This window comes from Coenobita brevimanus, chromosome 22, assembly GCF_032717465.1.
Source record: "Coenobita brevimanus isolate Jiangsu-jjx chromosome 22, ASM3271746v2, whole genome shotgun sequence".
NCBI lineage: Eukaryota > Metazoa > Arthropoda > Malacostraca > Decapoda > Coenobitidae > Coenobita > Coenobita brevimanus.
This window is the reverse complement of record NC_136975.1, coordinates 38,014,827-38,032,475: the sequence shown is the minus strand read 5'-3', so window position 1 is coordinate 38,032,475 and position 17,649 is coordinate 38,014,827. Positions and strand designations below refer to the sequence as shown.

The following is a 17,649-nucleotide window of genomic DNA, read 5'->3' as shown; positions in this document are numbered from 1 at the left end:
ATTATAATTGTTCCCAGTACCTTTGGAAAACTTATGATTATTTAAGCCAGCCCTACCTGAAAAGTAACTAATACTGTACAGGTATACTCCAGTTGAATGATGCAATTGGTTAAGTAAAAACCCATCATTAGGTGGGGTATCGTATCTCGGCGTAGATTTAACATGTACAGTATAGGGATTTGTTTTTGAGCCTTGGGTTTCCCCCCAGCCAAGTCCTAAACTCATCCAAATGAGTACAGGAACAAGTTTAAAGCCAATCTAAATGGCCTAACAGCTGTAAAACACACCAACCTAAGCCTATAGTAGCCGCAGCGAGAAATGAACGTTGTGGTGGGGCAGCCGGGATGACCTGGGATTCCCCCACTGTAGCCATATCTACATGTCACCGACCATCGGCCACCACTGCAGCCCCGCTCCATGATCCTTACCCTGTGTCTCTGGCTTTCTCTTTCTCTCTCGGTTTCTATATAAACTGGTGTATTTCCGAAACTAATTATGAAATTATTATAACTTTTGTTCCACACCACCTTTGAGGTAAAAATCAAGGAGAATTTTCTGTATAAAGGTTTCCACCCCCTCCTAAATGTGGCATATGAGCGGGGGAGTGCGGCCTTGCCGATACCTCCGCCTGACCTATAATTATACACTCGCCAGAACTGACCTGCCCTCAGACAAGGGGGGGGAAACCTTTATACAGAAAACTCTCCTTGATTTTTACCTCAGTGGTGTTGTGGAACAAAAGTCATAATAATTTCATAATTAGTTTCGGAAATACAGCAGTTTATATAGAAACCGAGAGAGAGAAAGAGAAAGCCAGAGACACAGGGTAAGGATCATGGAGCGGTGCTGCAGCGGTGGCCGATGGTCGGTGACATCCTACCTCTATGGTCGGTGACATGAGGATATGGCTAGAGTGGGGGAATCCCCGGATGACCGGCTGCCCCACCACAGCGTTCATTTCTCGCTGCGGCTACTATAACACCTGTAAATAACTCACTAAAACAAACAAATAAAACCTGAAAATCGTCAAATATGTCCGGAAAAAATCAAGTTTAGTAAACTGTACCCCGAAATAACACTGTTCACCCCATCTGTGATTAAAACACATTAATCTAAGTCTAAAAACAGTTTATAAATCAACCTAAACACACAGTTTTAGTCTAAAATATCATCAAAATTGGTTTTAAAAAAATCTAAACTTATTGTTAAACCAGGGTTTGGCCATCACTAGGTGGGGTATGGTGGTACTGCCGCCCCCTGTTGTTAAGTCAGGCTATCATAAATCAAGGTATACCTGTACAGCAAACCCTCGTTATGTGATGAATTGGTACGCAATGAATCGCTTATACAATGGTGAAAAAGTTAAGACTTGTTTTTATTAACGGTAGAATTTTTGCTTAATGATGATTATTATCCTGTAGTAAGTCTCATTGATTGACATAATAATAATAATAATAATAATCTGGTCTTTTGTTTCTCAAAAGCGCCAGTTCCTCCTTTGGGAATTCACTAGCGCACGACACACACATTATTTTTACAGTTACAAGAATTGTGACATCTCTTATAATACAAGCTACATCATATATCTATGAAAGTGGCAATAATTAAACCCTATAATCATCCGTCATAGTACCTCTCTCCAGGTCATAGCATTTTGAAAAAAGAATGGCTTTCAGCTGTCTCTTAAAGGATTCAACAGAAGAGAGTTGTCTTATGGACAATGGCAATCTATTATATAATCTAGGGGCCCTATACACAAAACAATAATCAGAGAAAGATGACTGGTGAATGGCTCCAGGCTCGTTAAGACGCAAGGAATCATCTTCACTGCGTAACATCACACCTGTGTGTTCTGATAGGAGTTTTAATGATTCAGCAAGATACTTCGGTTCACCAAACTTAAGAACCTTGAATGTAATACGACACAATTTAAATTCAATTCTAGCCTTACTGGTAACCAATGCAACTCAATCAGGAACAGGGTAGTTGAGTTCTCAGGGGGAGACGAAAGATAAGCCGCGCTGCCCTGTTCAACACAGACTGAACTTTTGTTAGTATATTATTTGGAAGACCAGCCCACAATGAATTACAATAATCGATACGAGACAATACCACTGCATGGACCAATGTTAAGAGGCACTGTCTATTCAGGAATTTTCTCACAGAGTTCGGATTTCTGATATGCATGTTACACCCTCTGACAACCTGATTGATATGTTCTTTGTAATTTAACTTTGAATTAAAATAAACACCCAGATTTTGAACAGAACTGACTGGATGAAGCTGTGACACGCCAATGTTCTAAGCCAGGGCATTATCAGAGTCATCAACCCTTCTGTTTCCTCTGATGATGATGATCTCAGTTTTACCATCATTCAGCTTAAGTTTCCTCTTAGCCATCCAAGTCTTAATATCAGACATTAGAGATTCAAGCTTTGTCTTAGTATCGTTGATATCTGACATCTTAACATAGAGCTGGGTGTTGTCAGCATAAAAATGAAAGGACACATGGTGAGCATCAAGTAATGATGATAAATTACTTGTGTAGATAGTAAATAGAATTGGACCCAAAACTGATCCTTGAGGGACTCCAAATAGAAGGGGAGCAGAATCAGAGCTAGCCTAATCAACAACCACTCCCTGAGATCTGTCTGATTGACATGACTTAAGGAGCAAAAGGACACTGTCACGAACGCCATAAAAATACAGATCATCCAACAATAGTTTATGATCTACTGTATCAAAAGCTGCAGATAGATCCAACAGAACTAGGAGAGAGGACATCCCACTACAAGTGTTTGCCACCAAGTCACTATGAATCCTTGTTAGTGCAGTTTCAGTTGAATGGTATTTCCTGTATGCTGATTGAACAACAAGAACAACTCTGTTGTGTTCCAGTAGTGGTACGAGTTGATCAAGTATGGCCCGCTTAATAATCTTGGATAAAAAAGACAGGTTAGAGACGAGACGATAATTTGTCATGCTCTCTACATCAAGGCCAGGTTTCTTAATTAGGGGCCTAAGCAAAGCATGTTTCTCAGACTGCACAAAATTGCTTTCTAAGAAGCATCTCTTTATTATGTTGCAGATAAATTCTGCAGCATGCTCATACTCATCAGGCAGTTGTGACGTGTTACATGGATCGAGTGGGCAAAATGTTTTTTTAAGTTCTGTGATGTAACATTTGACTTTGTTTACATTCAGCGGATGAAATGTTGAAAGCAAATGATCCCGGTGCACCATGACTGGAAGTCAACTGAGTACGCATCAGTAGGAGAACTACTGTCTAAATCACTTCTTATGCGAGATATCTTAGTTGTAAAAAATTAAGCAAAATCAGAAGCTAATCGGACATCAGATACAGAAGCTGGTTTAACAATTTCATTCCTCCGACCAACCAAATTGTTCACAACTGCAGACAGTTTTTTTTTATCACCACAACATGAATCAACTTTATTTTGATAATACCTAGCCTTTTGGGCTTTTACAGCGTGAACAACTGCACTTCTCGTGAAAACATAACGCAAACGAGTTACTTCGGTCCACTGCAAGTGCCACTCACACTCTGCCTTTCTACGTTGTCTGCACAAAGAATTAATGGGTGGACCATAGCACGGAGAATTATCACGTGCAATGATTGTTTTTACTACTTCAGGACAATAATGGTCAAAAATTGACCTAAGCTTATTGTTGTAAATATGAACCAATTCATCAGAAGAAAGACTTGAAGAATCATTGTAGTTTAAACACTGATCAGTTTCAAGACACATCAACAGGTGGTCAACATTCCTGTAATTTCTGAACCAGATGACCTTTTTATATGAAGGGGATTTCAGGACATCAAAACTAAGAGTGATCAGAGCATGATCAGAGATGAAGGGGTCAACTGAGTCAACCTCCACATCTAATACGCACCTGCAACCAACAGGGGACAAAATCAAGTCAAGGACATGTCCTGAGACATGAGTTGGATTACTCACGTGATTGAAAAAATTGTTCTTGGTGATCGACTCGAGGAATTCTGAAGAAATTGGTTTTGACTCTGGACTGTCAACCCAATAATTGAAATCACCACAAACAAGAAGTCTTCCAGATTTAAGAGAAAACCCTTCATGAAACTGCCCAAACTCCTCCATAAAAGCTCGATCTGTGCCTGGATGACCTGGTTGATAGACAATTGCAGTTCTAATGGTACTCTGATGGAAATTTATGAATACTTCTGTAAATTCAAATAAAGATGGGGTCAGGTCTGAGTCAATGAGAGAAGCGTTTGCAAGCGCTGCTGAGTAGATGAGTGCTACACCTCCTCCTGGATAGTCAGCAGCAGGCCTGGGAATACTAATAATAGAATGTGTCTTAGGTAAAGCATTACGAATAATATTGATATCAGACTCATACAACCAGGTTTCAGTCAAGCACAAAATGTCAGGCTCATGCTGATTTAGAGTTTTGTTAATAAAGTCTGTCTTATTACGGATAGAACAAATATTTAAAAGACTCATCCTTAACTGGTTCAAGAGGGAAGTAGTCAGTTTTTTGAATAGTCAAAATGGGTGTTTTCAATCAGTCTTTTCCTATGAGAAATCATAATTGGACAGTCTCTACTTGATGCAAAATGGGCAACCGACTGCAAATTTGAATTAGCATCTTGTTGTCTTAAAGAAGAGCAGTTGATGCATTTGGGAGAATTTCTGTTACTACAATCCTTAGATTTATGGGCTCCAGCACGAAAAACACAGTTAGGTTCGTCATTTTTCCTATAACATCTCTCAGATGTTTGACCAAAGCCCTGACAGTGATGACACTGTGTAACCCAGAATCTGTCAAAAGCACAGCATCTTGTAAGATCCACATAGATATAATTCCCATGTTCTACAATAGAGGATCTCATCTCTGACAACATCTTCAAGACTGCAGTTTTGGTGTCATTCCTTGTTCTTGTGAAGAGAAGGTTGAGGGTACAGCCTCAATCATCAAGCATATTAATTTTGTTGTTTTTTCTCAGAAAATTTGGGATGATGTCAGTCACCCAGGGAAGAGGAAAGGCCTATCACCGTCATTTTAGGCAACATTTTCTTTGGCTCTGATATGCAAAAAGTGCCCTCAGAGCCAAAATGATCACTCAGCACCCCAGTTGCTTCACCTTTGGCCTCAGCTGATGGAAACTTCATTACCAGCCCACCAGCCTTGGTCTTAAGGCAGCTATCAACTGGTACCAAGTTAAGTTCACCTCTGGTGTCTTCTTGTCCCATCTGATTTGCAAGGGCATCAGCACCACTCTTTGGTTTCACAGTCAGTATGTGCTGACTATGAATGGCTTTTTTCTGGCCATGAGCACTGATCTCAATCACGCCCCCAGGCAGATCCTTCCCTTCCCCCATGAGAGACCAGTGAAGAGCATCCGCAAATGACTTGGCCTGATCTTGCGTGACAGCCATGGGTGATGAAACCTTGGTCTCTAGTGCCTCCAATCTGTTTGAAACATCTCTAATGGGGTGCTTCTGAAAAGCCTAGTATTCCGTCGGATGGCTCCACTGTAGCAGTAAACACATTCCCGCGCTGTTTAAAAAGCATAATTTTATTTGTTAAATATTTACACTTGTGTGAAATTGTGAATCATGGTAATGTCTTATGCCGTAATATAAATAAAACAAATAGAACACGTATATATAATGTATCATGAATTGTTTATATTTATCATAAACTGAAATTAAAATATCACTGATGGCATGTGATGGCAATCCGCCATTTCAGTGGTCCTATATTATTTAATTTCTGCTACATTTAGTGCAAGTTAGATTCCTAATACATAGTTTGTTCAGAGTGTAAAGTACGCCTAGTGGGTATCTTGACTCATCCAGTCTCTATGTGGGCAGAAATTTAAGGTTGAATAAATACTGGCATTCACCATCATAAATCATCCGGTCTGAGGAACTGTCCCAAAACCAAGATCGTTTACGCGTCATTTTTTGCCCGGTCTCACCGAGGACAGACGACTGTGGAAGGTAAACAAGCCAAGACATCGCCTCCAAGTGATCCACCAGATTCACACGGAGTCAAGTTCAGTATTCACGATTATATATACATATTATGTATATATATATATATACTGTATATATATGTACACACATGCAAACGTGAGAACACATGACGAGTAAATACTACTGCATCCTCTTAAATGTCTACCCCCAGTGAGATTGCATCCAGGTCAAGAGAACTGGTATGTGCACAAGCAACTGACTCAGTCATTGGAAGATCTTACAAACATATGTGTTTGGACAGGTGGCCTGGAGACAGTTCTCACATGACCATACCATTAGGGACTTGCCAAGAGGGGGCAGTGTGTGTGAGATATTGATGATAAGATGACCTTAAGGTATTTATTTGGTAGGCACTTGGTGAAATGTAAAAATTTAAATAACCACTAGTTCTCAACAGAAAATGACAAAACTTCACTGTAACACTTTATTTACAAAAAGCTACGATGATACATATGAATATGACTCACTCATGGTGCAAGGAAGCTGCAGGGGAAGGTCTCTCTCTCTCTCTCTCTCTCTCAGCTCAACAGTCAGGAAGTCACATTACTGAACTACGTGTGTTTGTGGGTGTGTCCATTTACGACTAATGTAACCAACGTCGGGTACAGGGACATGAGAAATGGGCGTAGCTTAGTTAACAGCTAGAGAGGCAAGATGTGGGAATAACAATTACACAAAGATATCGCTCAGTGAAACACACTGCCTATACATAGTCACTTATGAACCAATGACGAATGTTATGAATATAGCTTGTTTCTACTCTGAGTGAATCTGTGACATTACACGTCATCAAAATAAAATTTTTCATGGAAACTTGACATCCCTCGTGAAAAAACTTAAACACGGGACTGTCTTGTGGTGCGCATGCGTGAAGGAAGCGAGCAAAATGTTGAATGCCAGTATTTACTCAGCATTAAATTTCTGCTGACATAGAAACTGGATGAGTCTAGATACCCACTAGGCGTACTTTACAGTCTGAACAGACAATGTATTAAGAACCAAATTTGCACTAAATGTAGCAGAAATTAAATAATATAGGGTCACTGGAAGGCCGGGTTGCCATCACATGCCATCAGTGATATGTTAATTTCCGTTTATGATAAATATAAACACTTCACGATACGTTATATATGTGTGTTCTATTTGTATTATTTATATTTTGGCATATGGCATTACCATGATTCACATTTTCACACAACAGTATAGATATTAAACAAAGAAAAATATGCTTTTTAAACAGCGCGGGGAATGTGTTTACTGCAACAGTAGAGCCATCTAGCGGAATACTAGCTTTAAAAGCACCCCATTGCCTGAAAGATTGGCCCAATAACATTATCTTCAAACCCCTTCTTGGTTATGCTACATTCTCTACCATCCAAGACCATGTCCGCCGGTGCAACACACTGGCTACACAGCCAGCGAAAGCCCGGCTGGTGGCACTTCATAAATGGGTAGTCGCCTGCGTCCATATTTTCACAAGCTACTGTATATGAACCCACTCACTGCAGTAGGTGCACTTCAGTGCTTGTGCACTTTTTGCTATAGACCTAGTGCAGCGAGGGCACTGGTGTTGTTTGCTCTTGGTAGAGGAGAACAAAAACAAAAACAAAACAACAACAACAACAGCAGCAGCAAAAAATATAAATAATACTACCCGGGATAAACCCTGGTAGCACTGCCCCCGTTTGTGTCACCCTGATTTATGGGGAAAAAAAAAGAAAACAGAAAAAACACAAAGAACAGAAATGGAAAAAAAAGAAAATGGGGTGTCTGCAAGGTCACCAGGAGCAGGTGGGCTATGACTTGACTACTTTTCTAGGAAAGGTAACCCAAACCGAGGTGCCGCAAAAATGTTGAGATGGTATCGACAACTTTTCCCAATTCGAGCTTTATAGCAGCAGCAAATACGTCACTTAGGCAAGACCTCATTGGTTACGATACTGCCACTTCGCAAAGCAGTGGCAGTATTGCAACCAATCACTATTTTTGCTTATTTGATCACCCACATGCAAGTCTACAGCCATTTGTTTGATATGGCCTTTGCACTTATCACTCAGGTGTGTGAGTACCAGTGATGGAACAGTAGCATAATGTTGGAGTTCGGATAACAAGCGAAGTGCAATGAAGTGGAGTAACTACCAGTTTAGTTGAACTAGAAACTTATTTTTAGACTTTGTTGGATGGGTGACCTTTGGTCAAAAATGAATCATCACTAGAACCCATGTTATATGGTAATTGACTCGATATACGATAAATCATTATGGAATGATTTTTTTCTTTCAAATGCATCCTCATTGTAAAATGAAGATGCACTGTTTTATACTCAGCCAAGGGAGATGGTAATGAAACAACTAGGAATTTATATATTGATACTACAGCTACAGCAAATTGACGTAGGACCTCTCCCACAAGGTATTAAAAAACACAGAAGTCATAGTATATAACAATGTTTGTTCATGAAATGCCATTCATTAATATGAAATCATGTTTCCCTTGTTTTTCAAGACCAGTTGGATGCATTTTGGCATGGAATCACCTAGATCTCTAAAGTAATCTAAGGACATTTCTTTGCACCAAACATTAGTCAGTTCAGTCTTGAGGTTGTCCAGATTGGGTTCCTTCTCTGCCATGATTTCCTTCCATTTTTGCCCAGCAGTTTTCTATCGGATTTAGATCCGGACTGTTGCCAGGCCAGTCGAGGACCTCAATCCAGTTATCCTGAAGCCATTTTGTCACCATTCTTGCCTTGTGACATGGAGCTGAATCATGCATGAAAAGTCGCACCCATGAAGAGCAAAAAAGTTTAACAAATGATCTTTCAGAACTTGAATGTGCCAGCCACCATTCATCATCAAATTCTTAGGAAGAGAGTAGAGGCCTCCCCTTCCCATTTCACCTGAGAAACATCCCTATACCATCACTGATTGTGGGTGCTTAACAGTTGGCACTGTGTAAGCAGGGTCATATCGACTATGGGAGGCAGGGCGACGAACCTTGGCAGGACACACCTGGAACACTTGAAATGTGCTTTCATCGGAAAACATAAGTTTTCTCCACACATCTGATGTCCAGTGTGCATACATCTTGGCAGACTGAATGTGCTGCTTTTTCATGCAGTCAGTGAGAAGCTGTTTCTTGGCTGCAGTGAGGCTTGGCAAACCCAGCTCCTTGTGCAAGCGGTGTTGGATAGTTCGATTTGAGACGTCTTGTAACAGCTGGGGATGCATTCTCTTCAATTCTGCTGCCGTCAGTCAAGGATTCTTGATTACTTCCCTCTTCAGAAGCATATGTGTACCTCTGGAAGTCGTCCTCTTCTTTCCACTGCCATGCTTGTGCTATGGTGCGACATCAGGTGGCAGGCCGTGTGCTGCAGCAAGAATCTTCATGACGGTCGACTTTGTGTGTCCAGTATGTTCACAAATCGTGTTGATAGGGACGTTATCCTGCCTCCATCCAGTGATATGGATGCTGTCATTCCTTGAGCAGTACTTTCCAGGCATGACAACTCGACTCTAGGAAAATAACAGGACAAACAGTAATGCATACGAAAAAAAGGGGAGGTGCAAGTTCGGAGCGACGTGAACATATCCTCCCACTCTCACTTCTGGGCAAGCACTAACATGCTGAGTGTTTCACCACCTCCCGCCAACACCAGAGGAGTTGCCAGTTACTTCTTGCCCAAAAAATTCACTTGGTAGTGGTGGAAACGCAAAGCAAAGATAGACAACTCTCCCATAGCAATTCTGTGTGTAGGTCGTAAGTCAATTTGTGGTGAGTGTAGATAGGAATATTATTAGTCAAAGAAAATCTTTAAGCATTACATTGCAGTCCTCTCTCTCTCTCTTTTTTTTTCTCTCTCTCTCTCTCTCTCTCTGTATATATATATATATATATATATATGTGTATATATATATACATATATATATATATATATATATATATATATATATATATATATATACATACAGTACCCTCGCGTCCAACACGGTAATATTGTCATGCATGGGTCCCGTGTTGGACCAAAAACGTGTTGGACAAACAACAGAGCTTATGGGGAAAAATGAATTATGTCAGCAACTCTAGGAAAAGTCACCCTAAATACCTACCATATACCTATACATATATTGGTACTACTGTAATTATAATAAATGATACTGTACTATGAATGATAACTAACCTTTTAGGATAATATTGGTGGGCTTGCTGGGAATGGAAGGTGATATCCGAGACTGTAGGTAGTCCTACTGGGTCCCTGGAGGATGGCTGCTGGCATCACTAGCGGGTAATGGCTGCTGTTCCTCCTCAGCCTCCATCATAAATCCTTTGAAATTCCTCTCCCCTTTCTTCTGCCTCTCAATAAATTCTAGCTTGGTGGCCTGAGTGAGGTGCCGCCGCTTCTTGGGGTTCTCGGAAGGCTTCCTAGGCATCGTGAGCAGGGTAAAATGCAGTAGCAAGGGCAGAAAATGCAGCGAGAAAAAAGCACCGTCCAATGCTAATTATGCAACTGAGTGGCGCTGTGGCGGGAGAAATTTAAACAAAACATCACGTGAGAGCAGTAGCGTTTTTTATTGGGCGACATCACGATCTCGTCACGATAGCGGGCGGGGGAGGCTACTTGATCGGAAGTTTTGATTGGCTGTCAGCATCACGGGAACGTCCAGTATGACCGTGTTGGACCAGGGGTGATCGTGCTAGAGGCGAACTCTGCGGATTTCGCCCACTTCTCAGAGCTCCGTCAGTGTTATGCTTACGCACCCATTTTACAGTACGTAAATCATAGTCAATCGTACCAATTTTTTGCTCTCCATGCTGGACGCGAATCGTGCTGGACAAACGCGTGTTGGACGCGAGGGTACTGTATATATATATATATATATATATATATATATACCTTCCCTTTAGTACGCGCCTATATGGGTGGCAAAGGACGGCGCGTACTAGGAATTCACGTACTCAGAATACATAAACTTATGGAAAAAATTACATATGGGTGGCACCCCCCTTCATGGGCAACCCTTGAGACTCCTTTCAGGCCTAAGTATTGTTCTGTACAGGGGAACTATCCAAGACATATTACCAAAGATAAAGCAGACCAACAAGGTTATGGATTTATTAAGTCAACAAGGATATGGCTTAACTATACCAACGAGAATATGACTGCTCACCTTAACCCAAGAAGACAGCAGGCTTGATGGAGGTAAGAAGGGGCTCTGAGGCAGGGTGAGGCACTTAGCGTGCATCTCCTGCATTACCCACCACACCACCCGACACACCAGCTTCCTCACCACTCTCGTCACCAGCACCTTCGACACTTTCACTATGTAATGCACTCACTTCATTCATAAACCCTTCAGAGTCTATTTCTGACACCTCAGACATCGCATCATCCTCTTGATCCTCCTGAGGATATGGCTTTTCTGATGTTGAAGGGAGTGATTCCTCACTTTCTTGGAGCCAAAGGTAACGGGTGATGAGAGTTTGCTTCTGTCTGTTTACTTCCTGGTTGTTCTTGTCTGTGTAGTAGCAAAAGGTTCTGTCCAGTGAAGCCATCACCTCCTCCAGTCGCAACTGAGAGCGTTCGATGTCCTTGAATTTATCAGGGGCACACAGTACCTGGCTGATCTCCATCATTGACAAATCTTCCCTCTCCATCACTGGTGTTGCTGGCTTTTCTGCTGCAATCTCCTGCTCTGCGTCGGCCTCTTCCACTTGCTGCATGTCTTCCTGGGGTTCCTGCTCCACTGCTGCCGAATGTAAGCCCCTGATCTCCTCCAGCATGATGGCCTGAAACCCGGGCACAGCTTATGCAGTTGTGAGAGTGGCTGCCTTGGCAGCGACCAGGGACTGAAAGCTGCTTCCCGGTGCGCTTTCACACAGATGCAGTACAAGGAGGCGCCAAGCATTGTTAATTGTTGAGCGGTTATATCTGCCCAAGAATACAACAAGAAAGTGATGGCATCCTTGAGGCTGAATGACTGCCAAAAAGCCATAACAGTTGTATCAGGAGTTGAAGCTGGTGGTGCGGGTGCTACAGGTGAAGCAGGTGGCAAGTCCAAACCATCCTCAGTGTCCATGACATCCCTTCCAGCTGTGTCCAAGTCACTTATTGCCGACAGTTCCTCAGAGCTGTCGGTCTTGCTGTGGAGATGATTGTAGAGGCGTTGGTGGTATAGCTGCTTTACCATTGCGATTAACTCCTGGTCTAGTGGTTGGATGAGAAAGGTCTGGGTGGCAAAAAAACAATCTTGGATTCCTTGCTGAGGTCTGCTAGCCAGGTTGGATGACTTGGAGCAATGTCGAGGAAGAGGAGCACCTTGAAGGGGATGCCAAGTTCCTTGGATTTAGCCTTGGCATCAGGGATGAAGTGCCTCAACAACCACTCGGAAATGATGCTGCTCGTCATCCAGCCATTGGAATTGGTGTACCAGTACACCCTGCTATCATCCATAGTATGAAGATTCTTGTAACATCTGGGGTGTGCTGCGGTATAAACCACAACAGACCGCATCTTGTGTGAGCCTGATAAGTTCACAGCGAACATGACCGTTATCGTGCTCTTGTCCACTTTTCTCGCTCGGGCCTGGTGCTGCTGCTTACTGGTATAAGTAGACGTTGGCATAGCCATGTAGCATAGGGCCGTTTCATCTGTGTTGTAAATTTGGTGCATGCTGTAGCCACCCTCGTCGATTATTCCCTTCAGGATGGCAGGATAGTCCTTAGCTGCCATTTCATCTGCAGATGCACGCTTGCCGGTGAGGCGAATGTGACGTAGCTCCTTCCTCTTCAAGAACCGGCATAACCATCCCATAGAGGTTTTAAAGGGTTTTGTGACGTCCAGCTTCACAGATGCAGCTTTGTAGAAAATCTTTGCCTGGTCCCTGATGTAGTGCCCGTTCAGTGGAATTCCTTCCTTCTCCTTCCTCAGGATGTATGTTGCTAGGTACCACTCCATGAGAATTATTGCCCAGTTGGTTAGCCTGCTTCTCCTGTCCAGTGCCGCCATCCCATACATCTTGACAGTCTTCTTTATGGCTTCCCTGTTGCCCATATTGTTCTCGCAGTCAATTCTGCCAAGCCGAGTTCCTTCCCGATAGCAGTGTTACCCTTCCCACTCTCTTTCTTCCGAATGACTTCCATCTTCGTGGCACGGGTGATGCACTTCTTCCTTCTCGAGAATGGGGCAGACATCTTGGCTCACAAAACAATCCACAGAGTAGACGAGAATGTTGCTGGAACAGCGAGTGTACCCTCTGTGGACATGTGTTTCCTCTGCTGAGCCTCTCTCACCACCCTCCAAAAGGCACATTTGGGCATCACGTGACAAGTGCACATCATCGACGTCGCAAGGTGGGCGGAGCATAGGCAGCTGTTTTTTGCTCCTTGGGGTGGCAATGTCGTGTACTCGGGGTAACCTCAGATTTGGGCCACTCTTTGCTGCCCGTCTCACTTACAGTGAGGTTAATTCGCATAATTTTAAAAAACACTGTACAGTAGTGCACCAACTTTCGCTACAGCAGGATTCGCGGAATCCACTTTCGCGGCATGCACCAAATATTCCCTAACTTCCACTTTCGCTTGAAAAAAAATCGATTTTCGCACACAAATTTTGGGTTTGGGACAATATTTTGAACTTTGAATTTCCTGCACCGCCCGCCCGCAACCCACCGCCATCTTGAATGACGTCATGTCAACACTCTGTCCACCCATTCCCGCCATTGTGTACGAGCATGCTAGCTCCATTGTGTTGGATTCTCATGGTTCAGTGGCCTCTACTATACCTGGTAGTGTGGGGAAAGGGCCTGGTGGTGTGGGGGGAGAGCCTGGTGGTGTGGGGGGAGGGCCGGGAGGCAGTGGTGGTGATAAAAAGTGGCCGGGACATTCAAAGTTGGAAGGAAAGGCCAAGGCTAAAAGAGAGTATCGTGTTGGAGTGAAGAAACTTCAGTATAATAATGAAATGAAAAGGAAGATTTCGATGGATTTGTTCAAGAGAACCTAGCACAAAGGGAAATTCAGCACAGAGTGGAAGTGTTGCATCAAGTTGCATCTGAGGAGGCAGAGAGAGAGAGTGGTAGCGAGGCAGCAAGAGGTGGTGCTAATACGTCTGGCGTGGCTAAATAAGCCCGCCACGCGCCTCGGATACTTACCCCCAACATCCATTAAACACCTCAACCTGGTCTCTGTGGTATGTTTCTCCTCATATAATGTGTACTGTACAGTTTTTATTGTTTGTATCTCACAATGCAATGTACAATTGTGATTTGATGTACTGTATTGCAGGTGAAAATGAAAATCTGATGTTACTTTAGGATAACCGGGAACCAATTAGCCTTTTTGCCATAAAGACAATGCCCCAACTTTCGCTAATTCCACTTTCGCGCATTATTTTTGGACCCAATTAGGCGCGAAAATTGGTGCCCCACTGTACACAGAAATTCGAAAAAAAATAGGTCATCACGTACAATGAGGATCATGTACTCTGAACTCACATACTAGGGGGAAGACCTGAATATATATATATATATATATATATATAGGGTGTCTAGTGGTTTATTGGGTAATTATGGCGCTCCAATCGGATTGAGCCCGTGAAGGTTTATATCCAAGGGGTGGTTGGGGTTATTGCTCATGTAATGCCACTCAGGGATGAGTGAGGCTGGTCACTCTCATCTTAAATATCAGGACCAAATTGCATAGCCCCGGGCTTCTAGCTCCTCATGGGGCAACGTAGAATTGGATGATGATGATGATATATACAGTATATATATATATATATATATATATACACAGTACCCTTGCGTCCAGTGCTATTTTCATCCAGTACGTTCGGCAAGAATATTAAATAATTTATTACTGTAGTACAGATTTGTTGGACTAGTACTGATCGGCCACACAAAGTGGGCCAAATCCAAAGAGCTCTTCTCTCGTATTGATGTGCTGCATCCAATACTACCACCTGCGCACGAGCTGGAGGATGGCCAACACCAAGGAACATTTCCTTAGTACTGCCGCACCAGTCCAGTATGCCTTCCTTGTGACTCGTGACGTGTGTCAGTCAAATTACAGTAATGCACTTCCCCCTGATGATGATGTGTCAGTGTGTTACTATGAGGGATTTATGGGGGAGGTTGAGGCAGAGAGGCCTTCTCAGGATTCCGAAGGCCCTCCTTCAGGGGGTCAGTAGGACCTCCTACGCCTTGGAAACCCCTCCTCCTTCCTCCCCAAGCCCATCACCACTCTCCTTAAAGATTGGTAAAATCGTAGTTGTATCAAAATGTAGTTAAGTTGAATTTTGAGGGGACTTTTTCAAAGCTTGTCTGACATTGTTCATTTTTCCTATAAGGTCTGTTGTTTGTCCAGTATGGATTTAGTCCTGTACGGTAGTACTGTCTGACAAGAATACCGTACTGGACACGAGAGTACTGTGTATTTATTATAATATATATATATATATAATCATCATCATCATCATCATCTGGACCTCCTTTCCCACCCAAGGGCAGGGTGAGGAGTAGCAATGTCCAGACAGCCCAAAATTGCCCAATCCAATGGGCCACGCTTCCATTCACTCATCATTCAAGCCCCCGGAATCCTGGCTCTATCGGATACTCCAAAAACATTCGCCACATTCTGTAGCTTCACATATCGTATCCGACAGAGTCAATCCAGACGCTGCCATTAAAAAGGGGTGCCAAAACTCCCTGATCATGCATATCTCCTCACAAAATTCATCCAGCCAGCTTGATCTCCTGTCAGTTCCCTAGCCTCACTGACTTCCAAACCTTTCTTCCTCACTCATTCATCCACCATATCTCTTGGCCTACCTCGCGTCCTTCCTCCTTCGAATTCGCTCAGATATACCTTATTCACCACTCTGTTGCTATCCATTCTCTCCACATGACCATACCATCTCAGTACTCTCTCTTCAATTCTGGTGTCCACCGACTTCCTCACTCCGCATCTTTCACGAATCACAATATTTCGTATCCTATCCACCCTTTGTACTCCACATACATTCCTCAGCAGTCCCATCTCCACTGCTCTTACTCTTGACTTTTCATTTTCATGCCACATCATAGTCTCACATCCATATGTTAAAGTTGGCACTAACAGCTCTTCATGTAAATCTCGTGCAGCTCCAACACTCAAGCCTCTGTTTCTTATCAAGGCCTTCATTGCACCAGCTACTTTTCTTCCTTTTGTCACTCTACTTTCAACATCTTTTGCACATTTTCCTCTCTTTTCTATCACTGTACCCAGGTATTTGAACTCTCTCACCAATTCCAGTCTCTCTCCATTTACTATTACATTGCACTGAGAGTCACCTTCTCTCTCAATAACCATCACTTTACTCCTTTCTACATTTACTCTCAAGGAACGACGCTTACAGACATCAGCAAAACTCCGCACTAGCCTACCAAGTTCTTGTCCGGTACTTGCAAGCAATACTGCATCATCAGCATACAACAAATTTGAGATATTCCATCCATCACCATTCATTACCAATGCCATTCCTCTCTCCATTACTCGTGTTTTCACTTCTCTCATCACCCCATCCATATATACATTGAACAACCATGGGGACATCACACAACCTTGTTGCACGCCCACACTGATTGTGAACCATTCACTTAGATGCCCATTAACCCTGACACATGCTTCACTACCAGCATAAAAACTCTTGACTTCACCTAACAGCTTACCCTCTACACTGTACATGCGCACATGATGGTCCTCATATAACACTCCTTACTTCACCAGACAATTTCTTTTGTTGTGCGGATGGCTCAGTCAGCATGATCAGTGTCATTCCTACATCATTTATGTATTTTCCACTTCAGCTACCATACTCATGCCTACACCAGCAGACTGAGCCATTCCTGCAACATGCAAGGTACCATCAGGGGAGTTTCTAGTGGAGTGCTATATATGGACATGTAGATTTGTAGGTTATTCAGGATATTTGAAGCTGTAGATATTGTTAATCTTGTTGTGATATGATTTCCAGGGTATCTACAATGTTCTTATGAACCTTGGGAGCGATGAGAAGTTTCGCATTGTGGTTGGGAACACTGGCCAAGGTAATGAGCTCTTTGTCACGCCTTTGTACTTTACCATTTTTGGTATGGATTTATGATTTTTTTTTTTCTTCCTGCATTGTTTCTCAGTGTAAGTAGTGTTTTTCACTATATTGAAAGGTACTTTACATATATTCTAGTATTTTAGTGGAGATAGTAAATGTTGTTTATGGGTGCAGAAATGATAGACAGACTGACTAAACATATTACATACCAGTACAGTAGTCTCATTTTAGGGGTGTTCAAGAATGATGGTCCCTACTCGGTGTACATTTCGACGGAAGCTATCAAGGAGTTGTATAATACAAGAGTAGGAGGTGAATCTTCTCCAGTGATTCTTGGTGCCAATGTGAACCTGACACGGGGTATGGAAGTGCTGCATCATGCTGCTGAAGCTACCCCGGTTACCTTTGCCCATCTAGATGTCATCGCACAGCACTGGCAAGTGGTGGCCAATGTCTCCGTCAGAAATGTTAGTTGTGTGAGGAGTTTTTGTTTTTAGCAGTACAGTATACTGTATACTGTATGTGGTT

At 42.7% G+C, this 17,649-nt stretch overlaps 1 protein-coding gene across 1 annotated transcript in view; it reads left to right on the top strand.

The window, feature by feature from the left end:
• Nucleotides 1-17,649, top strand: part of LOC145392518 (uncharacterized) — a 303,717-nt gene that overhangs the window by 50,546 nt on the left and 235,522 nt on the right. The window contains exons 6-7 of the mRNA XM_080266913.1: nt 17,047-17,119; nt 17,353-17,588. Coding sequence (XP_080123039.1) covers nt 17,047-17,119; nt 17,353-17,588 — 309 coding nt within the window. The remainder of the gene's footprint in view (nt 1-17,046; nt 17,120-17,352; nt 17,589-17,649) is intronic.